This window comes from Strix aluco, chromosome 5, assembly GCF_031877795.1.
Source record: "Strix aluco isolate bStrAlu1 chromosome 5, bStrAlu1.hap1, whole genome shotgun sequence".
NCBI lineage: Eukaryota > Metazoa > Chordata > Aves > Strigiformes > Strigidae > Strix > Strix aluco.
Window position 1 is genome coordinate 12,354,924 of NC_133935.1, and position 27,407 is coordinate 12,382,330.

The window sequence follows — 27,407 nt, forward strand, 5'->3', positions numbered from 1 at the left end:
CCTCCCCACCCAACGCGGTGCCTGCAGCCATGCCAAAGCACAACCCTGCTGTCGTCGCCTGACGGGACGCCCGGGCAGCCGAGGGGAGAGCTCGCCCCTTCCCCGGGGAGAGGGCCTGCCGGACAGCAGTGCGGGGGCTGAGAGGTAAACCCGAGTAACACCTTCTCCAAAGCAACTCACAGCACCGGGATTTACCCTGCCCAAAACCCCTGTGCGTTTTAATGCATTTTAACGCAGTGAAATACTGCCAGAAAATATCGACCTGGGAAAGTGTGAGTGATTTCTCAATTAACTGTTCTTTTGCCAAAGCAAAAAATTGGGGAGGGGGGGTTGGTGATAGAGGCACGGCTGGCAGCAGGTGCCTTTGGATAAGCCTCCGGTATCTGCAGGAATGGATGAAGGGCGAGTGCTCTGCCTTCCTCGGAGCAGAGCTGGGAAGGGTTTCCTGGCTGGAAAGAGGTTTCTCTTTTTATTTTTCATTTTTTCCTCATTCCAAATCAAAATGAAAGTGAGCCTTTGGGGTTTTTCACTCACTGATTATGAAGGAATAGTAGAACCCTGTGTTTGGATGGTTTGAAGCAGTTTAATTGAGATATTTTGAATGTTTGGGTTTTGTTCTTTTAATTCTAAGGTTTTAACATTTTTTTATGGAAGTTAACTGCAGGTTTAGAAATACAAACTGCTTTAAATTATAGTCTCTTCACACTTTTCCGTCTAAAGAAGTTAAGATGGGACATTTTGATGATCTTTTAAAATTTTGAAAATCTTTTAAACTTTTTGAAAATCAGAGCTAGGGAATTTTTTTACTTTCTTGCACGAGTAGTGGGGGTCTCTTGCAGCTTTTGTGTCTTTTTCCTGTGAAAAATATAGTTTGCTAAAAAAAAGCCCAACCAACTTTAAAGATTATATCCTTACTCAACCTACTGGAGCTGGCACATGATACGTTTTTTTTTTAACGAGCTACTAGACATCAGATATTATATTTTCATCATCTTAAATCATTTAGTGAATAGGTACAGAAAGTAAGACAAGGAAAACTCATCGGCCAATTGAGCAAATACAGACTTGTGACTAGGGTGCTCCTTTTAAGCCTTTAATACCTTGCAAAGTGCTTCACATCTAAGATAAATCTTTCATATGTTATAACGAAAATTATTAGAATCCACATTAAAAAAAGTTGCAAGACAAGATTCATGGAGAGAGAGGGTTAAGGACTATTGACTTTCCATCCCTGTCAACAAGTAGAATGAGGTTCTAAAGGGATTTTATTTTGCTGTTTCTAAAATGTAGACTTGTTACAAAATTAAATGCATGCAAGAAGTGTATCTACTTGCATGTTTTTCTCTTGGAAAGAATAATTGCTGTGTTTGTGCATGCCAATCAGTTAATTTTGTGCAGTAACAACTAAAGGTGATTTGCATGTTCAGGTTACTCAAAGTAAATAATAAGCAGTGTATAGACAAAAGGAACTTCTGTGAAATGCATATTTCATATATCTCATTTTGAAAACAGTCCTTTATGGGGAGAAAATGCTTTTTAAATCTTCAAGTTTATTTTAATTTAAATAAAATAGTCCTCTCTACTTCCCATCCCCAAATAACATGCTCCAGATGTGTTTGCAATGTTGTGTAGCACTACCAATGAAAGTGATAAAAACCAGTCAGGTCTCTTTCAGCCATCTAATTGCAAGGAGAAATTAATTACTTTTCTTCTGTGTTGTGGAAGACAAAGAGAAATAGCGTTCTTCATGAGCTCAGCATCCAAAGCCCAAAGAAAGGGCCTGAGTGCAGTGGTCTGAAGTGTCTTTGGTCCAGCAGAGGACAGGGCAGGGTATTTGCTCATTGTCTATCCTAGGGGACCAGTGGCTCCCCTCTTTCCCTGTGTCACACACATACTTCAGCATCTATCATTGCTCAGGTGGGATGAAGCCTCATGTGAATTTGAGGAGGCTTTTAGGATGTGAAGAAATCCTTTAAAGGATGTGATGCGCAGCAGTGGGTTAGCTTCCAGCACCTTGTCTCAGTGATCCTGATGTTCCTGCAGTGCTTGGCACCTTCTGGCACCTCCCTGGGTGAGGAAGACTCTGCCGCTGCCACCAAGGTCCCCACGGACGCCCAGGTCAGAGGAGGGCAGGCAAAATGGCCTCGGTCTTCCGGAGCGAGGAGATGAGCCTGATGCAGCTCTTCCTGCAGGTGGAGGCTGCCTACTGCTGCGTGGCCGAGCTTGGGGAGCTGGGTCTGGTCCAGTTCAGAGATGTGAGTAGTGCCCATCCGGCACGCTGAGCTGCGGGAGATGCACCCTGGGGTGTGCTTGTCTTTCCCTCAAAGTGGGGAAGATGCACCTGCAGGGTGGTCAAAAGACCATGGTGAGAACAGAACTTCCCCAAAACAGATCTGAAAACCAATCACTATGCCGAGACCCAGCCCATGCCTGAGTACCCATCCAGTGCTCTGCACACCCTCTGCACAACCTTAGGACAATTCCTTCTACCACCAGAGAACAGGGGGTCTCTCCATGAGAGTCAATCTATGACTCCTGCTGTCACAGCAAGGCTGGGTGGAAATGGGCCCAGTATAAGGCCATGATGTCCTTGGCTGTAAGGAAACTCCCTTTGGAAACTCCCTCACCCAATTTCATTTGGGCCTTCCAAGGAGAGGAGGCCAGTGTTAGGTTAATGTTTGGACTAGATGATCTTCAAGGTCTTTTCCAGCCGAGATGGTTCTGTGATTCTGTGAAACCCACAGCAGTCCGTAAGATGCAGCGATGTTGGCCATCCACCCCAAAGGCGTTCGTTCTCTGCTGATGTTAAAAATTAGTGCAACACTGTGCAGCCTCCAGCCCCAGGCTTGTTTTCCCTCCTGTTTTTAGCTGAATGTGAATGTCAACAGCTTCCAGAGAAAGTTTGTGAATGAAGTGAGAAGGTGCGAATCCTTGGAGAGGATCCTGCGTAAGTAAATGCTTGTCAAATGCAATCGGCTTTCTGCCAACTGGTGGCATGGGATTTATTTCTTTGTTAAGTGCTCTCACACTGTGGAGCAGAATTAGCAGCAAAATGGTGATGTTTTCATCTGAGCCCCTGGAAATATTTTGCATGCATCAGCTAATTACCACTTCACCCCATATGGGCAATAAATTGTTGCCCCTGTTTTGAAAATGGTTGACTGAACTGAAAGGAGGTTAATTAGCTTATGTAAAATCACAAGATAAATCTGGGGCTGGGCAGGAGGCTAATCCAGATAACCTGACTCTTACACCAGTGCACCAGCCATTGGCGCACACTTCCTGTGGCCAAGGGCTTCAGCCTGGGGACAAATCCTTAAAACCTGAGCAGTAGAGCTCGTGGTGCCTGGTGTCCCATGGATGTGTGTCCTGTGAGCTCTGCACTCACCCTACCGCGACACAGTGCCCATCATAGCCACTGTGGCAGCACTTGCCATTGCTGGAGCAGTGGAGTGAAACCTGAGCTTGCAGGGGTTTTTTAGCAGTAGCTGGTGACCAGCATGATGCAGCAGGGATGACTCTGTATCGAGACTTCTGTGTCTTTTCCTTGTAGGTTTTCTGGAAAATGAGATGGAAGACAACGTTGAGACAGTCAAACTGGAAAAGTACCCAGAGACCCCCCTGCCTCGGGAAATGATTGATATGGAGGTACAGAATTTGGAGCAGGCCAAGGAGAGAGAGAAGGGGATGTGCACCGGCAAGGAAAGACCCAGTAGCTGAGGCTGGCACAGCTCTCGCTGCCTGTGGAGGTGCCCCCAGCGTTGCTCTCTCAGCAGTTAGTTACAGCTGGTCTTACTGCAGGTTCCTAAAGGAGCCCAGTCTTTTTACCATCCCCTGTGAAACATCCCTCTGATTCCACATATAAATGGAAAGGAATCACTATCACAGAACACCCCCATCATCCTGTAGGAGAGAATAAGAAGGGTTTTGGTGATTATCCAGGAGAGCTGATGTTGGAACTTACTCCACTCCATAAAAACTCCAGGGCTGTCTGTCCTGTTGGGAGTATGGTTGTGATATAGTAATATTAGGACTCAACACAAATATTTGTGCCTTGCTTTTGGATGTGCAAGGGATGCTTTATTCTAGCCCAGCTGGAAGCTAAGTCTACCAATGGGGTAGTTTTTAAATGCTGCACAAATAGGTGACTAGGAAGAAAAATCATGCTTTCTGAGAGCTGCAGCTTCACAGGCAAGGTTGTTGCCTGGTGTGTTCCTGGACTCACATCCTCACCTAATTTTTGGCCTATGGCTAATGAACCTAAGCTAATGGCCATGTTGTAGGCAGCTTTTGTAGTCGACTAACAGCCAGTCCACCTGGGGTCTGAGATGTCCTGTGGGGAACCACAGAGGTGCCAAGGCAGACTGAGACACCTACACCACACACCCACTTACCTGCCTGTGCTTCAGTCAGGTGAGTCAGAACTCTAATGCCAGAAGAGGACAAAGCACCCAGTAGGGATTGTGGCAATGGGAAAATGAGGCATTGACATTGATGAGCATCTTCCTACAAACTCAGTATTTATTGAAGTGCTCATTGAATATTTCTGTATTCCCCCTTTAAAAAAACAACCATCTGTTGTTTGAGATTTGGTATCAGGTAAAGGGCCATTGGTCTGCTTCAGAGTTTTTCTGGATGTGCTTGGACCCTAAACAGACGGTGCTGGAGAAACTTGAAGCTGAGCTGCTTGAAGCCAACCAGAACCAGCAAACGTTGAAGCAGAACTTCCTCGAGCTGACGGAGCTTAAACATCTGCTGAAGAAAACCCAGGACTTCTTTGAGGTGAGAGGCCTCTTTGCTCTTCCAACAGATATGTAGAAGGTTCCTAAAAATACTGACATTGTCATTTGGTGTATGTTGCTGTTACTGACTCTTAATCAAAATCCAGTGGTCTTTACCAAAAACCAGTAAGATGTTTGCAAAAGCACCTCAGTCACTTTGGAGCCTGCATCGCTCCATGAGTCAATGGGGCTCAAGAACTTGGTTCCCAGATCTTTTTGAAAATGCCATTTATGCTTTTCAGTTGCTAAGATACAGTTTACCTTTTTTTTTTTTTTTTTTTCCTTTAGTCTAAATCTCTGTGGAAAGCTACCTCTGGGGGAAAAAAATGTCAGGAGAAAAATGTGAAAACAGTTTTCAAACTGGCAATGCTGAATAGTTTTTTAAAACTAATGTTTTCCAGGCAGAAACCAATCTGCCAGATGATTTCTTCAGTGAAGACACATCTGGACTGCTGGAGCTGAGAAGCACTCCTGCTGCTGCAGCTGCCAAGCTGGGGTGTGTATTGGTGATGGTACCCAGCTTGGCCAGGCTTCCCACCTGCCCTGCATTGCTGCGACACTGGGACACTTCCTTCAGCTACTTAGCAGATGTTGCTCACCAGCCTCTTGAGCGTAGCTGTTTAATGAAGATGAAAGAATGACTGGCCTCTGAAGTTATCATTAAAGCTATGGTCAGGTTATGGGTCAGTGGGGAAAATGAACTTTTACTTTGAGGCCACTAATTCCAGTGACCCCTTAGTAGGTATTGACTGAAAATTGTTATCTTACGGCATCTCACCTGTGGCTTCTGAACTCAGACATCTGGCTACCAGCCTGGTCCTCAGGGGTGGATGTCTAACAACAGCAAAAAGCCATGGGATTGCTTGCACTGGTCTTTGTCTGCAATAGAAAGTGACACTGAGGGTGAGAGTTAGGGGAGCAGAAATGCCACCATGTGTATTGCTGACAGTGATTTGGTGGACAACATAGACTAAAACAGCTTTCCCTTGTGTCTACATCAGCTAGGTGTGGTGAAACTTGTTGATGGTGTTCTTCCAGGCTAGTGTTTTTAGCTGCTCATGCTGATATTTCTGAAGTCCTGTTCAACTCTTTTCTGAGCAAAACATATGCCTGCAGAGGGCTTGCCTTGGTGGGTGTGTACCAACATGCCATGCTGCACTTCAAAGGGGCAGTCTGGTGCTTTCTGGGACAAGGAAAACAGAAGGGAGTAAAGATAAACCACTACAAAACTCCTATCTCCTACCTCTGTCATTCAGGCACAATCTGTTTGTGTGACTTTAAGCATCTCTTCATTCCTCCATTTCTAGCCAGAATTGTCTCTTCTCCTTGTTCTGTTGATCTGGGGAGGACCTACACTGTTTTAAAGAAAGAAGAACAGGATAAAATCAGTAGATTGAGATAAGAGCCAGGCTTGAGCAAGGAGGTCTTTCCTCAAAGTGCCTACAGCAGCAGCAGAGCCCTGGCTATCACGGACTAGAAATCAAGAGATTGTGTGTTACAGGTCCCAAGAGACTTAGAATGGGATTGTAATTTATTTATCTTTTCACTCTGCTCAGTTTCACAGCAGGGGTAATAAAGAGGGAAAGGATGATAGCCTTTGAGCGTTTACTGTGGCGAGCCTGCAGGGGAAACATCTACCTGAGGTACACGGAAATGGACACCCCCCTGGAGGACCCTATGACAGTATGTACCAACCTGATTTTGCTTCGTGCTGCTCCTTGTGCATCCCTGTGACCTGCAGAAACCAAACTGGTGCCCTGACTATGCTGCAGCACTGGCTGCCTTGCCAGAGCCTTGTCTGAAGGCAGCCTGGAGATGAAAGGCAGGAAAGTTTGAGGATGGAAGAAGTTTTTTTGACATTGCTTTCCCTTTTGCCATTATTGAGGTGGCTTCTTTTTCCTGCCTGATTAAGATCCTTGTGAGCCCTAGCAGGGTGGCTGTGCTACAGGGACCAGCGGGGAGGTGGGCTGCAGCTGTCCTCACCTGGGGCTGGTCACAGAGGGTCGATTCCCCTTGGTGTCTCTGGAGTGAGCCCCGTGCCCCAGCAAACCTCCAGTCCTCTACCTCTCCACTCCACATTGCTCCTTCCCCCATAACCCAGAGCTGCTGCTCATGCCTGATCCCTGAAGCAGCACCTAGGGAAAACATTGCTCCTGGAAAACTGTGACTGGGGGAAAACAACAACCCAGCGGAGAGGCTGCCCAAAAAAACCCAATCACCTTTTCCGCATCAGACTCTTTGCTCTGGGTGCGTTAAATTCTACTTGAATTGTGTTGCAGAGAGAAGAGGTGAAGAAGAACGTGTTCATTATCTTCTATCAAGGAGAACAGCTTAAACAAAAAATCAAGAAGATTTGTGACGGGTAAGGCAGGCCTGTGAGCAAGCCACAGTGACTCCCACAGAGGTGTTTACCTGTCAGCCCAGGCTGGCTGAATTTGGAGCTGGAGATTAGATCTCCAGCTTTCCGGCTGTCAGCTCTGCCACCGAGCGCCCTTCTGCTCCTCAGCTGTGCTGTTCCTAATCACGAAAATTATCTGTCACCTTGGCACTTGGAAATTGAGGTCCTAAATTTTCCAAAGTGACTTAAAGATCTTGGGAGCTTCAGTTGCTAGGTTTTTAACTTGGGATATCTTAAAGGAGGCCGGTTTTTAAGAAATATTCAGCATCCTTCTGAAAATCAGGAGCCCTAGCTTGGGTACTGGGAACATGGTAATGCCTGACCTGTTCTCAATCCTTCCTGCATTTCATCGTAAAAAGATGATGCTGTAGTTTATTCAACCCTTTCCCAAGGCCTTTGAGCAGTATCTGTGTAATCAGAGACAGAGCCCAGGAGAGAAACGAAAGCTTCATACAACTTGACTTGTTTCCACCCTATTGAGCATCTTGAAAAGATAATTCAGGTTGAATATTTTGTTACTCTTTCATAATGCTGATGACCGACGGGCTTTGTTGCAGTGTAAATCAGATTTGATGAGGGGATCTGTCTGCAGTCACCAAATCCATTTCAGGTACAGTCCTTCGGCCAAGCGGGGCCAGCCAAGCGCCTGCAGGTTGCGGAATGTCTCAGGGAGGGGGTGAGCAATTGCTCTTACCCGACATGCACTCAGGGCAGGTCTTTCCTTACATCCTGCCTTTAATCAGAATAAAAGCAGGAAGATCAGTTCATCTGGCTGGGAGAACTGACTTCAGTCCCATGAAGTGACAAACCCTTGGGGATGATTAGCAATTCCTGTATTAGAAATGGGGCCTTCTGCAGGCAGTGCAGGGCAGTGCTCATCCTGAGAGCAACTCAGCGCTCCTGAGCTGGGCATTCCTCTCTATAAAGCAGTCATGGGAGCATGGGCAGCTGGGGGAAGACTCCCGGTTCTCAGTCACTGATTTCTGGTCCTGAACCTCAGACACGGAGGGAGTTTTGCCATCATCACTGTGCAGGATCAGTCTGCTGCTGCTAGTGGTCTTCCAGCTTTCAGCAAGTCTCAATCTTTTTCTGGACTATAATTTCCTGCTTATGCTCCATTTCTTTGCCTGCTTGTCAGATGCTGTTCAGTACCCTTCTCCCCTTCTGTGCTCATGGGCTGGTGGTGAATGCTTCCCATTGCATTTGCCCCTGTGCTGATGGCCTTGCAAGCTGCCAGGCCATACATTTAGAGCTGGCTGGGGTTGCCAACTGTCAGTTCAGAGTGCTGCAAGTGCTTCATTTTGGAGAATTTTTTGTTTTCCTGCATCATTTTAAATTCCCTGCAGTCAAAAGCCCAATACTTTTTTTTCTGGGGTGGGAGTAAAAGCTCAGGCAATGCAATGCCTGTCAGCATTTGCATTATTGATTGAACCCAGAATCACCCAAACCAGAGGCACAGCCTTCCACAGTGGGGTGCAGCTGGGAGCGTGGGACCAGGCAGCGCTAGAAGTGTGAGCAGATCTCTGCAGGGTGGGCCATGATGTGCAAAGTTGTTATGAGCTGGTGACATGGATGTAGTGGTAGGTTCATAGAAAGGAACTTAGACGGTTTTCTCTCAGCCTCTTACAACTGAAGGAAAACATACCTACCTAAGACAAATTCACAAGTAGTGCATTGGTTTTTGTTTATTGCCAGCTAATCAGGCTATACTTGAAATCATCCTTTATGTCTTTTCTTCCTCCCTTTCAAATTTTTTGCTTGTTAATATGCACATATATATAGATGTTTTACTGGGTGTCAGTTTTTTAAATGTATCAATCCCATGGCTCTTCTTTTGTGTTCTGTGGGCCATCAGCCATCCCTGGTACACAGGCCAAGACATTTTGGTCTGGTCCATCTTTAAGGCAGAGTTAACTATACCTAAAGCAGATGGCAGTGTCATTCCAGTCCCAGCAGGATATTCCTGCTTAGCACTAAGTCATCATTCATGACAAGTAAATATCCTGCAAAAATCATGGGACTGGTATAAGCCAGTCTCCTGCAAGGCAGGCTAAGATTTGTTTGCAGAGCAATGTGCCTCAGGTTACACTTGTAGTCCCTGCTTGACTCTAATTGGTAACATTAGTCTGCCAATTTCATGAGCATTAAGTCCATGCACAAATTTATTAGTGAAAGGTGTAGAGGGAGCAGGGAGGAGGAAAATGTAAGAATTTTTCTTTTCCTCCTTTTCTTGCGGTTGCCTCAGTGCTAATGTGAATACTAAACTGGGTTTATCAATGTAAGGATTCCCTGCTGAATTCTCCTGGAGCTTTCAGAGATGTCTGTGCCATTAGGGCAAAGCTGATACTCAGTATGCAAAATGGCTGTTAAAAGATCAAAGCAACACTGCTGAAATAACGTTATTGGAAACGGGGGAACTGTACAGCGTGGAGGAATAAGCTTTCAAGTTTGATTAAAAATCCTTATTAAAGATGAACTAAGAGCTGTGAAGAATAAGAAGATGGAAATAATTAGGAAGGGTGAATAACCTCTGGAAATGAATACCAGGTGTTGAGTGAGGAGAGATTCGATTCTGGAAAGGGAAGTTTAGCTGAAGAGTGCGTGCTGTCATTACACACGGCTCTAGGCTGATCTCTTGGAGACTGCAGTGTGTTTTGTTCCATTTGCAACTGTGCTCACTTGTGTGTATGCTGGAACTGATTCTGGAGAGCAGGTGGTGATATATTCTGTGATCAAACAAAGCCAGAACATGATGCTTATCTGTACACAGAGCATGCACAGTTTTGTCTCTTAAAAAGGGATAAACCCCTATGACCCTGTTACATCTTCTTTTAATTCATCTCACGTGCAGAAAGGCAGCCCTTCAGCAACCCTAACTCAGTGCAGCTCCACTGCAGGATGGTGGGAGTGTGTTGCCTTAGGTGGGCAGATCTCTGCTCTGTAAAGAGGAGTGATCTCTTCCTGCAGACCTGTTGGGGCAATATTGAAGGACGACATTCATAACTCCCTTGATGTGGCAGGGCTGGCACAAGCACTAGATACCGCTGAACAAACCAAGTAGGAGAAAATGGAGGGATCTCTTTTATTTTAGTTACTGCAGCATCTCAGCTCCGTTAAAGCTTGTAGGCTCAGACCCTCGCAGCAGCACACCTTGTGATCCACAAGGTCCCAGTGGGATCTCCTTGTGCCTGCTCTTTGTGCATGAAGTGTACTCTGGGACTTGTTTTGCAGGCAGGACAGGTAGCTGTACATTTTTCAGAGAGACATGCAACTTATTTCTAATTGGTTGTACTGGGTTCGTATAGTGGCTCTAAGACACCGCAGTGTGCTGCACTAGTGTGAGCACCTGTACACTAGTATGACGTGCAGCTGTACTAGAGGTCATGTCGCATACTATAGATGAAGCAGTATACACACTTGCATGAAGATAAGACCTTCACTCACATAGTAGAAGCCCACATTAGTCCTTATTGCACCACACTAAACAAACCAGCTGAATTTCCCAAATACAGCCTTTGGGGTAAGCTTATAAAAGCATTTATATTGGCCCAACCGCATCTAAGCTGACATAACAGATACCACTCTCAGGTGTTTAAAAAACTTCACCCATCCTTCCCTTGCTCCCAAGCTGTCTAGCCAGACGGACCAGAAGCCAGGAGGCGGCTATATGATCATCATCCTTTTGTTTTACCCTGGAAATATAGGTGTTTGTGTTTTTTACAGAGTGATTTACTTGCACAGCCTGCACGCAGGACGGGTGTTTGCTTGCTGTGCAGCAGTCGCTCAGCTGATGCCATCTCCCAGAGACTGCGAGAGGGTTGTGCAGAGACAGGGATGCGGGATTTTTCCAGCCTCAGTGCAAGAGGGACATCTGTTGGCTACTGCTACCAGGGCCGCCTTTGCCGGGGTGAGGGGGGGTTGTGGCTCTCTCTGGTTCAAGCAGCTTGTGGGCATGAGGGAGGTGCCTACATATTAGTGCTGACCACTGTATAATATTATGTATCTTGTAGCACCTGAGACAGGGAGTGGTTTTTTTCCAGCTAGAACAGGCAAAGCGATCCTTTTTCTCATGAAGAGATAAATGTACCTTTTTGACCTTTCTGGGAGACCAGGCACAACTTTGTAGTCTGTAAGAAGAGTATACTACCGGGTGAGGAATAAAGTCTGGTTTCTGCACTTTTGAACTGAGAAAGAGTCCAGAGGAAGAAAAAGTCAGTCAAATAAACAGTGTTTCTCACTTCTCTCTCACTGAGGCTAGATTTCGTGCCACGGTCTATCCCTGTCCAGAGTCTGCCACTGAGCGCCGAGAAATGCTTGATGGAGTCAACACAAGGATTGAGGATTTAAACACAGTAAGTGACAGTGACTTTACTGGGGTCTGAACCCTCCAAGTGAGGCCTGCCCAGACAGTTGTCCTGTCTGAAACCCTGTGGCCATGGCCAGATCTCAGGCTTGTTTTGGGAGCTGGCAGTGCAGAGCTGGCCGGGGGCTGGGGATGAAGCCACCAGTCCAGGAGCAGTCCCCCCACTGGTTGCAGAGGCCAGTGCTCTGCTCTGCCCATTTACACCCCCCAGGAGCTACTGGGGGATAGTAACCATGTGAAAGGCTCAAAAACTACTTGCTGCTGTTGGCTACGCAGAGGTCAGAGGTTTAGACTTCATGATATGGGGATACAGGGCGGGAGCCAAGGTCATCATCGGGTTTCAGGTATTGTAACCAAACTGCACATTGTCCAAAATGGCTTCATCTAGCTCTTACAGCGTGGTTAGCCTCAGCAGCCCACAAAGTTTTTCAGTCTCAACTCTAGTACAACTATACTAGGCTGAGAGAGGACTCTAAAGATTTCTTTTATATTTAAATTAGGTCATCTTTACCAAGGAAATCTTGGGGCACTTGTCACACCAGCAATTGAAAGCCAAGACTGCTGTTATAGCAGTACAAGTCTCCCACCTCTTTACTCCAACATTTAACACAGAGCTGAAAATTACAAGTTCAGCTGCTATGGGTGCTCAGTAGCTTGTATATCCATGTACTGTATCAGGACTTCACACCTTTTGGAAAGACTCCTGCCTGTGACCTTTGTATTGCCACACATGACAGTCAGTGAGTCCTGAAGCAGGAGGGAATGGACACTCTGTTTGCCTGAGGTGGCCCACCTGACAGTTGACATCCTGCTGTCATTTCCTCTGTGGATGCCAGTGTCTGTCAAGCCTGCACTCGTGTCTGCTTCCAAGCTGACTTTCACTCCTGAGCATCATGGACATCTAGGCTTCTTTAGTGGTTGTTGACCATCCTAAGATGTTATCTCCATTGCTCATTTATGCAGCAGCACTGTGATGGCCACATGGTGCATGGAGGTGCCACCAGGGCCGTGAGCTGTAGCTCTAGCAGTGCAGGCATGCTCATGGATGTGATGTGCCCCAAGTTTGTGTAAGATGGCAGGGTGGGAGCACATGGTGAGATGTAAGGAGCCAGTCCCTCGACTCAGTAACTCCCAATGGTCTCCTCTACACTTACAGAGGCTCAAGGCGATGCGGGGAGAGTCCTTAGTGAATAGCACTGTGCACCTGGTGTCAAGGGCTGCTATGTCCAGACCTGTGCACACTGCCCTCTGGGATACCTCACACATTCATATGAATCACTCCCTTTCTGCAACTCTCTTCCACCTGCCTTCCCCAAATAACTGCTGAGTAGATCATGCCACCTATGCCTTCCTATCTTGAACACTGCCTGTGCTGTGCTTACAGGTGATAACCCAAACCGAGTCCCACCGCCAGCGACTGCTGCATGAGGCAGCAGCCAACTTGTGGTCCTGGGGGATCAAGGTGAAGAAAATCAAGGCCATCTACTACATCCTGAATTGCTGTAACATCGACGTCACCCAGCAGTGTGTCATTGCAGAGATCTGGTTCCCAGTGGCTGATGCTGGCAGGATAAAAAGAGCTCTCCATCAGGGAATGGTAAGAGATCATCATTTTGGGTTCCTGAAGGTCTTGCCCAAACTGGATTGTTTATAAGTTGAGCATATGTTCAGACTTTTGTCTGCTACTGTAACGCTGGGCTCCCTTTTCTGTGTTAATTGAAGTTGTCGCATGATTGCTTGGCCTTGGGGAGTTTAAGGTCAGCATTAAATCTTTGCATGTTTGTGATCCACCCATGAATCAGCAGTCCTGGCAGCTTTCCCTGAACAAATCAATAGCACAGAAAATGGAAAAACCTGGATATTAGAAAAAAGGGTTGAGATATAATAATTTTGAGCCTAACTTTCATGTTGTTGCATGTGCATGTTTGGACACAGACCATGGTGCCGTGGGACCAGTTCTTCTCTGCTAGCCACCCTGACTGTGTCTGTCCTTGTCACCGGGTTTGCAGGAGCGCAGTGGCTCTACTATCACCCCTATCCTTACCGCCGTACACACCAGGATGGCACCACCCACCTTCAACAGGACCAACAAGTTCACAGCTGGATTTCAGAACATCGTGGATGCATATGGTGTGGGCAACTACAGGGAGATGAACCCAGGTGAGAAATGCTCAGCTGCCTGCACCTGGCTTGCTAGAGCCAAAGTAAAGCCTTTGAGCTCCATCACTATCCCAAGACATGCACTCATTGCTGGTTGAGAAATCTGAACCATATTTTCTGCTTGTAAAAATTGATACTGTTTGGGGCATAGACATGGATTTTCTCAGGCAAAGAATTTGGCCATCGGTTTTCAGTGATTGATTATGGCAGGAATAATGAAATACACAGATGGGGAACAAATACTGAGGTAGCAGCTCTGAGGAAACGACTTAAGCTCACAAAGCAAATATAAATTGAGCTCATTGTGCTGAGACAAAACGAGACCAAAAGGACCTGGAAAAAGTGTGAAGCAATGGTAGACAGTCTCAAAGAGACCACTGAAAATGAACAAAAACCTAGAAATGGGGGCCCATGAGAAAGGATTGGATGAACTCAGATTGTTGAAAGTGAGAAGACTGAGAAACGTGATAATAAACTTCAAGTACATTATTCTGTTGCAAAACAGAATGCAGTTGTCTACGCATGGTGTTTATTAGGGTGAGACAAGAAATGAAGGCTAAAATTGCAAGGAAGATGCAGGTCATACAACTGGACAATCTTTCTGGTGATAAAGATAGTTCTACATAAGATCTGACTGCCTGGTGAGTAGGGGAGGGATTGTGGAGGCCTTTAAGGGCAGCAGCTGTGAGGAACAGGCTAGTGGGGTGGATTGCTTCTTTGCTGAGGCCTCTCTGTTTAGGATGAGCTGAGCTTCTTGTCTTTTTCTTCCTGTAGCTCCATACACTATCATTACCTTCCCCTTCTTGTTTGCGGTGATGTTTGGGGATTGTGGCCATGGCGCTGTCATGCTGGGCTTTGCACTCTGGATGGTCGTTAATGAGAAGAGCCTTCTGGCCCAGAAAAGCACTAATGAGGTGAGTACCAGGGAGCTGGTGCACCCTATCAGCATAGGAAAAGGCTCATCATCCCCATTTGATAAAGAGGACATCCAGCCTCCCAAAGGCTGAGTGGAGATCCTTCAAAGATGTTCGTGAGGCAAAGATTTGGCAAGTAATTCTGTCTACTTCTACAGAGACCTGGACAGGCCCAAGGGATCCAGAATTTCCTATGAATAATTGTATGAATATTCCTATGAATAGATTAGTACAATCATGTCTCCTGTTGGCTGTGGCCTACCGTTCGATGGGATTTCAGATACTTTGGTCACCGGCACTGCTTCTCCTCTTGCAGATCTGGAACACCTTTTTCAGCGGGCGCTACCTGATCCTGCTCATGGGCATATTCTCCATGTACACTGGCTTCATCTACAATGACTGCTTCTCCAAATCATTCAACATCTTTGGCTCTTCCTGGCATATCATCCCCATGTTTAAAAATAGCACTTGGAAGTAAGTGGTGAAATGTGGGAAACAAGTGAAAACACACCAAATAGAGCACATAGGCTTTGAAAGAAAAGCACATTGACTGCCTGTTCGGGGAAGGGAAGAACTCCCTGCTGTGGATGCAGTCATGAATGAATCAGAGGTTTTGTCTGACACACAGAGACGAGCTCACTATTGAAATGGAAATGTAGAGTCCCTGGGAACACGCCTGTTTGTTCAGGCGCTGATGTGCATAAAAATCTGCAGGTGTCCAGGACTGATGCATAGAGAATTATCAGTCTGATAGAGACTGTCATTGTGTAGGACACATTTACACACACACACACACACACACACAAGTGAGCACACAAGCCCAGGATAACAGTTCACAGAAAGGCTGGAATTGGTGACAGGTGTCACATGGTTGTCCTCAGCACATCTCACATAAATCTACCATAGGCTTATATGGTGAGATTAAGCTGCAAAGGCCATTTCACTTTTCTTTTATAGTAAGGATGTGCTTCTGGACAACACGGTGCTGCAGTTGGATCCGGCAGTCCCAGGAGTCTACTCTGGAAATCCATATCCATTTGGAATTGATCCGGTAATTAAATTAAATTGCTCTAAGATAATTTGTATTTCAATAGTGTTTCTATGTATCAGGTACATGAGTAGCTCCCCACGCTCTCTCCTGAAGCCATGCTCTTCACTTCTTGCTCTTAGCCTGTTCTCTATGTAGTCGTTGTGATGCTTTTCTTTAGCAATCAAGGATATATATTCCTGACAGTTTTGCACAGACAGCAGCAAAATGGTAAGGAAGGAACTTTGATTTCACTGGAGAGTGGTCCTGTGCTGCAATCTCTGCTCTGTCCCCAGGCTGCTGGACTCACTTTCCTTACTTGAGTACTTAACCCATTCTAGAGCGATGTCACAAGTTTGAGGGCAAAGTCCTAATTTCTATGCAGTGTATTTATTGCATAAAGTGTGAAGTAAATGCCAGTGTTAGTTAATGGATTAATGTTTTCTTCTCTGTGTCCTATTTCCCTTTTCTTACTGTTCTCTTTATCACGTACCGAAATGCAGTTGTTAACATCAAGCTTTCCTGTTTCAATCTTCATATCAGCCAATTAACCTCTGTTCTGCTGGATGCGCTCTCATTTCAGTTGATCACACAAAGAAACACTGGCTTCCCCTGGATTGCAGAGACATTGACCTTGTAGCAAGTTTTCACAAATCCAGCTCTAAAGCTCTGCCCAGGATGTAGGCAGTCCAGTTCAGGCAGTCATGACAGACGAAGGTGAATTTTCTGTGCATTGCCCTAACACATCCTTAATTTAGGTTAACCTAGCCTAGCCCCTCTTCCATCCTGGCTGCTGCCTGCTTGAGAGGCCGGGACCCCTGTCTGGGAGGGAGGAACAGCTGAACAAGTGCTGTCAGGGAAGGGGTGATCTGGAAAGCACCAGCCCCTGTGTGGCCCTCTCTGTGGAAATTATCAGTGTTGTCGGCCCAGAAGGGTGGATGGCTCTTCACATTTTGCATTTGGCTGATGTATATCTTGGATAAGGAAGACTCACCCTGAGCTGAGGAAGTCAGGCAGTCTCTTCCATAGCCATAGAAGAGGCAAAGCATGTCAGGCAAAGGCACATAAACTAATGTTTTGCATTCCAAATAATCCTGTCTTCCCTCCTTTCTGTGCAGGTACTATACTTAATATCTGAAAGAGGTATCTACTTACCATCTTTGGGGTCAGAAGACTTTGGGGTTTAGGAAGTTTTAGAAGAAAGGAGAAGGAACCCCAGAGCTCTGTAGCGTAAAAAAGGCAGGACTGAGAAGAGGCATATGGTTACTGTCCTAACACAACTGAAAAGTTACTGCAGAGAGGCAGGCGATAAACTGATCTCCATAGCCAAAGAGCTAGAATGAGTTGGTTTTTTTGTTGAAACAAAAAGTTTGAACATGCTCTGCCCTCGTTACTTCTCTGGTGAAGGTAGAACAAATTTCCATAGCAGCAGAAGAGATTTTCTCATGTCTTTCCACCTCTGCTAAAGGAGGTGACTCGGCCTAGGGGCAAGGAATGACACTGGAAAAATCTAGGTTCTGCTACCAGCCTTTGCATCGGTTTCTGGGGGACTGAAGCAAAGTCACTGCATCATTTTAAATCCCTGTTATTTCCCCTGTTAAGGGAGGATAATACTTTTTACCTTTTAGATGAGAAGCTTGGCAGAGCAAAAAGTATTATAAGGAACATCTAGATTTCTGTTACTTGTTATCTTCTTACTAGAACTGGTAGGAGTAAATTACTGGTGTCAAAGCAACAACTTCCACAAATCTGTTATTGATCAAATACCTGAAAAATCTTGTTCTTCTGTCTGTCTCTGCTCCTTTCCCCAAAGATCTGGAATGTTGCATCGAACAAACTGACTTTCCTGAACTCCTACAAAATGAAGATGTCGGTTGTCATAGGAATTGTGCACATGATTTTTGGGGTGGTACTCAGTCTCTTCAACCACATGTAAGTTTGTTTCACCAAGCCTGTTGCTGCAGCACTGAAGTCCTCACTGCTAAACTAGTGTTTTTCATTCAGAGAAAGCCTCACATCTCAGGTTGCTGGCTTGAATTTTGCCCTTTCCCCAGGGTGAGTAGAAATGCCCTGTGCACTGACTAATTCTCACCACTGTAGCTACAGAGTGATGAGTCCAAAGACTGGAATGATGGCCATCACATTGCAGACATTCTCTTGGATAAACTCTCTTTTTCACTTTCTTTCTTATATTCTTGATTCTGCAGAAATAATGAGGTACACTAAATTAAATATATATAGCACCTCCCACTATTGATAACTTTTGTCTTGAAAGACAAAGTCTTTTGGTCTAATCCAAAGCACACTGAAATCTTGCACAATGTCTGTGCATGCGTTTCACCTGAGTTAGTGAGCCTTTGGTCAGGATCTGTGGGTGTGCGTGTCTATAGCTCTGCCTCTGTATTTTGGAACAAAAAATAAGAAATAGTGTTAGAGTGAAGAGCCTGACACTACTCTCTTGAAAGACTCTCCAAAGCTGGAAGGTGTGTAGTGACCTTCAAGGATGGAAAGTGTTTGCAGAGGACAGAGAGGAGGACTGCCCCTGTAGAACTGATTCTACACCTGGTTCTGACCTTCCTTGGTGCTTAACTTTGTAAATTAGCCATTTTTTGAAAATCGGCTTTTATTTCACTGTAGTAATCTTTTGAGGTGCTGAAATACTGGTGGGTCAAGCACAAAAGCTGAAGAGAATCAGTATGACAAAGTTTTGTATTTAAATAATGAATTTCATTGATAAAGACTGCAATTACAGACTTCTTTCTTGGCTAGTGGTAGTTGTATGTTTCTTACATTATTTTCCAAAGACTGAGTAGTGTACAGTACTGCCATACTTGGGTGCAACTTTCTATTAATACCTAGTGTATTAATTGTAGTTATCTTTCCTGATTCTTTCCAGCTACTTCAAGAAATACATAAACATTATCCTTCAGTTCATTCCAGAGATGATTTTTATTGTCTCTCTTTTTGGCTACCTGGTCTTCATGATTATTTTCAAATGGTGTCATTTTGATGTCCACTCATCCCAGAGTGCACCAAGCATCCTCATCCACTTCATCAATATGTTTCTGTTCAATTACGGTGACGCTTCAAATGCTCCATTATATCTGCATCAGGTACGGATCAAGCAGCTCGAATCCACTGTAGCTGGTTTTGGATTGACAGTGGGTGTTGTGGAGAGTGGGCATAAAGACAGGGAACCAGTTCAGAAGCTCAGTCACAAGAGCCAGTCACATATGAGAAGTTTGTTCTTCCGGTATTTGTGTTGGCCTTGTAGACAGGTAGGACAGAGAAGCTATCAATCAGTGATGCAGAGGAAACCTCATTCTTAGTGTCATCATTACAAGAATGATGATGCAATTTCAGATACTTTTGGGGAAAAAAGGAAAGAAGGGTGATTAGAGATGCAAAGCTGGGTATTGCAGATGTGCTGTCCTGAAGTCTGGGCACAATGCTAGAGACAAAGGAAGCCTCTCCTTTCCTTGATAATTTCTTATTTGTTCTTTGGAAAACTTGAAAACTTTATATTTTCAGCTAAAAAAATAGAAGTAGCTAGTGGATTTTCTGGCAGCTTTTTGTCAGAAGTATCTCCTTTGGGGAGTTCACTTAAAATACCAAAAGCAAAAATATCTCCGATACAAGAAAACTTCTTTTAAAGTCATCTCTATTTATTTGCTCAGAACATGGATTATTTTTTTTCTTGCTAGATTTTGCATCAGCAGCATCAGTGAAGAATCTGTAAGCAAATTCTGCCTCCAGTCCCATGTATGCTTCTACATTTATACAGCTGCACACTCTGGCACTTCAGTGTGAGCTCAGTTTTAGGGCTGCTGGTGAGTCATAGCAGAGAGCCCTGAGCAGTTCCAAGTAACTGCCTTAAGGCTGCAAGAGAGTTTGGGAAAAGACAGTTTTCCCAGCCTTCAAAAAATCTTTAGAAAACGTTTAGATAACATTTTGCTTTGTAACCCAAAACTTTCCAAGATGGTAATTTTTTTTCTAATATTCCTATCCCCCTACCCCATCTGTGTCATCCACCTGGGTAGTCTGAATGCAAAGATTGTATGAGACCAACCATAACGTGATCAGAGATCTAAGTCAGCTTTAAAAAAATGCAAAAATTTGTAGTTTGGGGTTTTCTTTGTTTTTCTTTTCTTGTTGGTTTTTTGGTTTTGTTTTGTGGGGTTTTTTTAAATACAAGCAGTTATGCTAGGACAGCAATATGAGTGACATACTGAAACAGAAACACCTTGTATTGTGGGGGTAATGTGTTATCAAACCTAAGGTATGGGGATTTGATCCCCTTCTGAAATTGCAAATGTAGAGCAAACCCTGGATTCCCTGCTTTCTAGGAAAGACTTGAATGACTTGGCTCTTACTGCAACATTTTTATGTTGATCGAAGTAAGGCAGACTGACTGGCTCACCCAGCAGTTAGGACATTCACTTGGGACACTGGAGAGACAGGTTCAAGTCAGTAACATTGGGGTCTGTCAAATTAACCCTTTTCAACATGAAAGCGTTTCATCTCTGAGTCTCCAACTATCTCTAGCTGGCAGTGCTTTCTGGAGCCTTAAGCAGTATATATTTATTATCATGTCCTTACAAGCAGAGGAGACTCAACCAGTACAGGGATTATATCTGTTGTATTAAAAAAATACCATTTTATAGAATCAGTTTTCTAACCGTAAATGTAGTTGGCTAAAGGAAGTAAAGTAACTTTTTGCTATTCTTGTTGTTTTGTCTTTTAGAAAGAAGTGCAGAGTTTCTTGGTCATATTTGCTCTGATTGCTGTTCCCTGGATGCTCCTGATTAAACCTTTCATCCTCCGAGCCAACCACCAGAAAGCACAGCGCATGGTAAGGGATGTGGATCAGGCAAGGGGGATTCAGCACAGCAAAGGCAAAACTGAGGAGACAGACTCCAAAACCCGTGTGCAGTGATCTAATTCTGCTTTTCTCTGATCTCAGAGTTTCTCCAGTGATTTCAACTTCTGCTTTACAGCACATGTGCCAAGAGCATGTGTATATTTGTCTGAGCCATCAAAATGGGAAGCAGGAGCTTTGCTCACAAAGCCATATAGTATTTGTTGGGAGAGGAGTTAAGCTGATACCAAGCTCTTCCAAGTGTCGTATCCAAAACCAGAGAAGGTCTGGAAAGACTGAAGTGCTGGTAAAGCCAAGACAGGGCAAAGACCTCAGTTGCCAGTCCACAGCCACCACTAACCACTGGTTGACTGCTCTGTAGGAACAGGACATCTGCGATACTCCTGGCCTTGGAGAAGAGAGGCTTGATTTAAAAGCTGTTGCCCGCTTTCTAGCGGTGCTTTCTTGCCTAAGTGATTGCCTTCACATTAACGGAGCCCTCCTTCCCATGGGCTCTGTGGTTTGCCCAGCTCTTCAGCACGTAACTGCAGCAGCTGCAGTTTCCCAGTTGTTCATTAATTCTCTCTTTTATTACACTAACAGGACTTTACTTGTCTGTCAGGATTTACTTCTCTTTATAGTCAGAGTTAGAGCCTGGAGTACCTTTTATAGGGCACAGATGTTTCCATTAGAAGAAAGAGATGCTGGTTGTGCTGTGTGACCTTTTCCAACCCAGTCACTTCTGACCTATAACTGAAAGCCAGGTCCCTGGGAGACCTTTGCGGCCCTGCCTCTGCACTGTAATTTCTTATTTTGTCATTCTTCTGGGATTCAGATGAAAGCTTGACATGGCTGACTCCATCTCCTGCTTTTATGCTAGTAACATCTGACAGCTTTTCCCCACCTCCTATTTTGCCCCTGTATTTCTGTTCCTAATTTTCATATGTTAGCTGTCTGATCACATCTTACATTTACCCAGATTTATATGTTTGCAACAAAGTCTGTTCTCTATGCTGACATTCAGGTAAAGTAAAGATAAAGTGGGTGTGACAATGATTACTGCTGCAATAGGAAACAATATGTTATCATGAGACCTTGCCCATGAAACCTGCTGGAAGCTATAAAGAGTGACAGGACAAAACCTGACAGAAGCTGTGAGGTCCGTATTTGGTTATGCTGTATAATAGGAGTGTTATAGACCTATAATGTAGGGCTATTCTTATGCTGTGCTGCCATTTCTGAAGAGAGGCTCAGATCAGGTTGTTCAGGCCTCTAGGAAAGCCCTATAAAGAATGATTATGGAGAGAAGATGGGTTGTCATGAAGTTTTTGTCAATTTAAAATGAATCAAGAGATCTGAATTGTATTTCTATCTGTATCCCAGGAACTGTGTGACCTTCATCAAGTCACCTGATCCTTTCAGGCTCCATTCACCTTTCACTTGATGCTAATTCCTTTCATTTACACCCATCTAATTGAGATCATCAACTTTAATGTGCCTCAGTTTTCTCATTTGCCGAAAGTGATGGATCTTCTCACGGTGGGCATAAAGGGTGCATTGTGAGACTATAAACTAGCTCCAAATTAGTTGAAATCACTGGAAAATGCCCTAGGATGGAAAATATTTAAGTTTTATTAGCCATTCGGCAGGAGTACTCAGTTTCTGTGGTATATGATGACTCACTATTGTTGAAATTGTCCTCATGTTCATGATACAGTCCTTCATATGTTACCCATCATGAGGTTATTGATGGAGTTCTGTGCCATGGCCTGTTTCATTTTAGTATCAACCTGTAGCATGACACAAAAGACATATTACAATTTGTTTCTGAAAGATTCAGTCTCAAGCCATCTCAGGAGACCCTGAAGGTGAAAATGAGGTAGATGTCCCAGAGACCAATCACTCAAAGAAAGCTTCCCAGGGAGACCACAGTGGTGGCCATGGAGGACATGAAGATGATGATGAAGAGGTAAGAAAATGTGGGCCAAAAATTATTCAGGCAGACACATAGTAGAAGACACAAAGTCAAGCAGAAGGCTTTTTACAGGGTTGTCAGCCCTTCTTTTTAACAAGATACCAAGACACACTGTTGCAACAGTTTGTTTCCAAACAGAGTGAAGTTTGAATTTTCATAGTATGAATTCCTCTAAATTTTTCCTTTAGTATTTCCTGGTGAGGGAACGCAATTTTACAAACCTCAAACTTTTATTTCCCCAGAGTGTGTTGTTTCACTTCCACATTGCACCCAGAGAAGATTAAGACTTCCCCAAGATTCAGTGAGTTTTCCTTCCTTTAAATTACAAAGGAACATTGAAAACTTGGCAGCCTACAGTGTTGGCTAGGGAGAAAAGTCTTCCTTTGGCAGATATTGTCAAGGGCTTCTGCAGTATGCAGTAACACAGTTAAAAAAGTGAGTGTTTGTAGCAGTTGGGAGTACCACCGATATTGAGTGTGAATATGACTGACTGTTTCCAGTCACAGGGAATCTTCACAGTCTTTGAAAATATGTTTATTCAGTGATATCTCCCAAAACACGTATGCCAATAGGCTTTATGTAAGAATTTTTCTCTCTACAAGAAATCACAAAGATTGGTAGCAATTGGATTGCCAGCTTATGCCAGATGTGAAATTGTAAGACTGGAATATGAACTGATTCCTGAACATTTGCTTTTCACTGGAATTTTATTTCTCCAGGGAGATTGTATGGGAAGATCATAGAGAACTGACAATTTTCAAAACAGTCTTTTTATCTGGGAACTATCTGTGAGTTGCTCAGGACATATCAAGGAAAAGGGAGGAGTATGAAGAGCCTCTGGTGGAGTGTTGCTCTGTTAACCAGGAAGCCCTGAATTAAGAACTAATAAAATGCCTTTGGTTTTATGTTGTTTCAGTTCAATTTTGGAGACATATTTGTCCACCAAGCTATCCACACCATTGAATATTGTCTTGGCTGCATCTCCAACACAGCATCCTACTTGCGGCTCTGGGCATTGAGCTTAGCCCATGCACGTGAGTGACTGGCTACCTGTTAGTTGCTTCACCAGCAACACCATGCAGATTGCTGCTTCTCCAGTGTTTGATTAGTGCTCCAAATTTCTCCATTAAATCAAAGTTCTCCTTGTGGATGGCTGTGTCTTGGAATGTTTTGTTTCAGGTCAGATCAATCCAAGTGTTCCATGGTGGCCATCTCAGTTTTATGTGTTGATCCCTGGCAGCTCTATATAAGGCAGCTCCTGACTGCATTTTCTGGCTGGGGCCCCTTTCCCACACTGCCCTGTAAGCCCCACTCTGGAATAGTCCTCATGGTGGGAGCTGCAGTCCAAACAGGTAGTCCAATCCATGGAAGTAAAGGCAGTATGGGAACCATGACTTCATTTCCCAAGAGGCGCTTGCTATAGCCTTAGGTCATGCAGATGAATGTCAAAATGACTTGCAACAGTTATTTTGATTTGGTTCAGCAAACTAGAAAGAAAAGTTTTGGTTCAAGAACTCCTGGAATTTGTCATTTTCACTGGGAATTTTCCCAGCAACATTTAGTGGAACCTCACATTCCATGAGAAATGTACAGCATTTCAATGTCTTTTGTCTTGATTTAAGATAAAAACGAATGCTCAAATACTAGAAATTGCCTCAGGGTGGAACTTCAGATTTTCAACAACTCTAATTTTTATGAAATGTTTTTTATTAATATTGCTGTACTGCCTCTGGCTAGGAGTTGTGCCTGCCCTAAAGAATTTGGCACACAAAAAAGGAAAACAAAACGTGGGGTGTGCCATGGATTGACAGGGGTGAGCTGTACATCTTGGCACAGAAACGAGCTTAGTAGGAGATGAGTGGAAGCTAATACACATTAGCTTTACATGGAGGAAAGTCATCTAAATAAAATAAAATAAACCAACTGAAAAGTTTAGCTAAAGGCAGTCCTATGCGTTATGTCAGAATTCTGCCTGGAAAACCACCATATTCTTTTGCAGCCTTTTGCAGCAGGAGTATTTTTCCTGAGGGCAAATTTGCATTTACAGGAGTACTTTTCCTGAGGGAAAATTTGCAAATTCCAAAGAGGAAAATTGTTCAGTCCTGAATCTATCCTGTGTGACTGGGGTATTTAAGAATATGTTATTGAGCTGACAGGACAAGTCAGATATACCAGTGTTGTGAATGTTGATATAAACCTGTGCAGGAAAAAAAAAAATCTTTAAGAGCATGCAGGCAACCAAAAGACTAATACAGCCTGCCTTGGGTGGAACCAACTAGTTGTCCTTTTTGTTCCCACCACAGCTTCTCCATGACACCCTAAGAGAAGTGGTTTGGAGAAAAAATGGGAATTACATGTCTCCTGTGGGTCATAGCTAGCATCAATCGGTACAGCTTGTAACCTAATCTACACATGTATTGACTTATGTCAATCGATCATGTTCACTGGGATTTAGCAGCAGGCAGTCCTAGAAGGCTCCACATACTGCCTCTCTGCCATATTAAAGAGGTGCAAATTAAACTGATAGTTGTGTCATGCCAGGGTAACAGCAATCTTGGTAGTGTGCTTGCATGGATTTATGATGCAAAGCCAAGCCAAAACAGCACCATCGGCTTCTAACACAGAGAGAGGAGCGATGGAAAATAACCTGCATCCGCTTTCCTCCCCCAGTCATGAAGAGAGAGGGTGGCCATATATGATTACTGTCATGTACATTTTACTATCATATACATGATTACTGTCATGTACATTGTATCCTAGGCCAACTCATCTAACTGGGAAAAATGGGTGAGCTGCCAGACTGTGCATTGTGCCTGTCCACAGCTGTTGCTCAGCACTGTTTTCCCTTTATTTCCTTTTGCAGAACTGTCAGAGGTCCTTTGGACCATGGTGATGCACAATGGGTTCAACAGCAGCAGCTGGGCAGGCCTCATTGTCATCTTCATCATCTTTGCGGCATTTGCAGTGCTGACAGTAGCCATCCTGCTTGTCATGGAGGGGCTCTCAGCCTTTCTTCACGCCTTGCGTCTGCACTGGTAGGTGGTGTGGTCTTTTGGACCTTTTCCTGGCACAATCTTTGGGAGGGATCAGGCTGTGGAAACAGGTGGCTGCACCAGCCAGTGTTAGACATACTGTGCTCGTACCTATGCATTAGGACATCAGTCCCCCTTGGCAAATGAAGCGAGGGAGACTCCTCCAAAGGGAGGTGAGAGCTCCCTGCTCCATCTCTGGGCTGCTCCCTGGAGCAATCTGCCTGTTCTCCTGAGCCTGTGGTGGCTGTGGGCATGTGTGGCAAATGGCAGTTCTGCCCTGGTAAATACACAGAGCCACCAAGGCCACCTTGACCTTCATTATAAGGTCTGAAGGCACCACAACCTCACCACTGGTTGTGTATCCCCCCCAGGGTTACCATCAAACAAGACTACCTATGACGGCAAGAGTTCAGCCAGAGCTGCAAAACCTGCTGCAAACCTGGGTCAGTGCTTGTGCCATTAGTCCAGGTTGAGCTCCAGGCTGTTTTGGCTTTGTGGCAAACCTGTTTCAAGTTAGCTCATGTCTGCCTTAACTAGACATCAGTCCAGGCAAAGACAGCAGTGCGGACACACCATCAGGGTAGTATATAAATCAAGACCAAGGTAACAAATCATCTCTTATCACCTCCATAACTTGGCATCCTGCCTGAGCACTCAAGCTGTGGCCTTTTTCACCATGTAGCATCCCACCACAAACCACAAACGCTGCCAAGGCAAACTGTGGTGCAGTTGCTTGTCATTGTGCAGGGAGGGGGAGATGTCTGTCTCCCACCAGAGTGTGCAACCAGCAGGCAGTTATCCCAGCTCTCAGAGCTGCTAAAAGCAGTTTAGCACACAGGTAAGGTCCTGCTGACTGGTCTCATGAGGAGCATTTCCAGGCTGACTGATGGAAAGTCAAAGCTGATAAATGCCAGTTAGCTCCCTGGGCTGCCCGTGTCTCATTGCTGGCTCCAGAAGGAGCTCATGTTCCCGGCTCAGAGGCCACCATCTCTCATGGCCTCCTTTTTCTGGTGGGTGGCACGTTTCGGCCTCTCAGCTAGTCATAGGTCCTGCTCCTGGGCATCACTGACACCCCTCTCTGCTCCTCCCCAGGGTGGAGTTCCAGAACAAGTTCTACGTGGGAGCCGGGTACAAATTTTCTCCCTTCTCCTTCAAGCACATCATTGATGGCACCACAGAAGAGTGAAGCCAGTGCATTGGTGTTTCACTCCTGTGACAAGGCTCTATTCTCTTGTGATCACTCACCCACAGAGTAGGGTATATGGGATAAAACAGAATGGGATGTGGCCCTTGAAAGAAGAGCAGCTGGAGATGAAAATATCCTATCTGCCTTCACATATACTGCTGTATCAACTGAGGACTGAACTATGTTGACTAGGCTGGCTGGACCCTTGGCTGAGTCTCTCCACTGATGTCTTTGCCAAGTACCTGGTCCTCAGCGTTTGATCGGGTCAGCTGCCTACTGCTTGGTTGAAAAGAGGAGATCCAGCTCTTGAATTAAATTGGTTATTAATAATCAACTCGTGTGTGTTTTGCTCCATTTACTGCCTTGTCTTTGTGGCATATTTCTGTACGAGGAAAATATGTTTCGGCTGTTTTTTCAGACTGTGGTTGATCGTATGACAATGATTAAGTCCCTTACAAGATTGCAGCCCTTCGTTTAGCACACAATGCAAACCAGCTCAAAGACAGATCATATTGCAGGCTTGCAATTTTCTACATGCTTTACTACAACAACAACTTTTTATATCTGATTTTCTCCAGGGCTTGACAGCACTGGATTATAGGCGTTTGCACACGTCATCACTTAACAAAAGTGTTAGTTCTGAGCTGTGTAAACAAAAGAGTGTGCCAGTTTCCACATTGGCAGCCAATTTATTTCTCTCTATTGACTTGTTT

At 44.7% G+C, this 27,407-nt stretch overlaps 1 protein-coding gene across 3 annotated transcripts; it reads left to right on the plus strand.

Annotated features, from left to right (window-relative positions):
- Positions 1-27,028, plus strand: ATP6V0A4 (ATPase H+ transporting V0 subunit a4). 3 transcript variants are annotated; one of them, XM_074825975.1, is made up of 21 exons: positions 1-144; positions 2,044-2,255; positions 2,869-2,947; positions 3,554-3,648; positions 4,657-4,782; positions 5,183-5,277; positions 6,338-6,464; positions 7,061-7,143; positions 11,438-11,531; positions 12,927-13,139; positions 13,552-13,702; positions 14,477-14,616; positions 14,933-15,090; positions 15,574-15,667; positions 17,457-17,575; positions 18,540-18,756; positions 20,388-20,495; positions 22,336-22,470; positions 23,393-23,510; positions 25,340-25,511; positions 26,601-27,028. In XM_074825975.1, the coding sequence occupies exons 2-21, from the start codon at positions 2,139-2,141 to the stop codon at positions 26,692-26,694; spliced, it is 2,535 nt and encodes an 844-aa protein (XP_074682076.1). In that variant the 5' UTR covers positions 1-144; positions 2,044-2,138; the 3' UTR covers positions 26,695-27,028. The 3 variants fall into 3 exon arrangements, with proteins under 3 accessions (XP_074682076.1, XP_074682079.1, XP_074682078.1); XM_074825977.1 differs by lacking the exon at positions 1-144 and adding an exon at positions 159-272; XM_074825978.1 differs by lacking the exons at positions 6,338-6,464; positions 7,061-7,143.
- Positions 27,029-27,407: the final 379 nt, after the last annotated feature.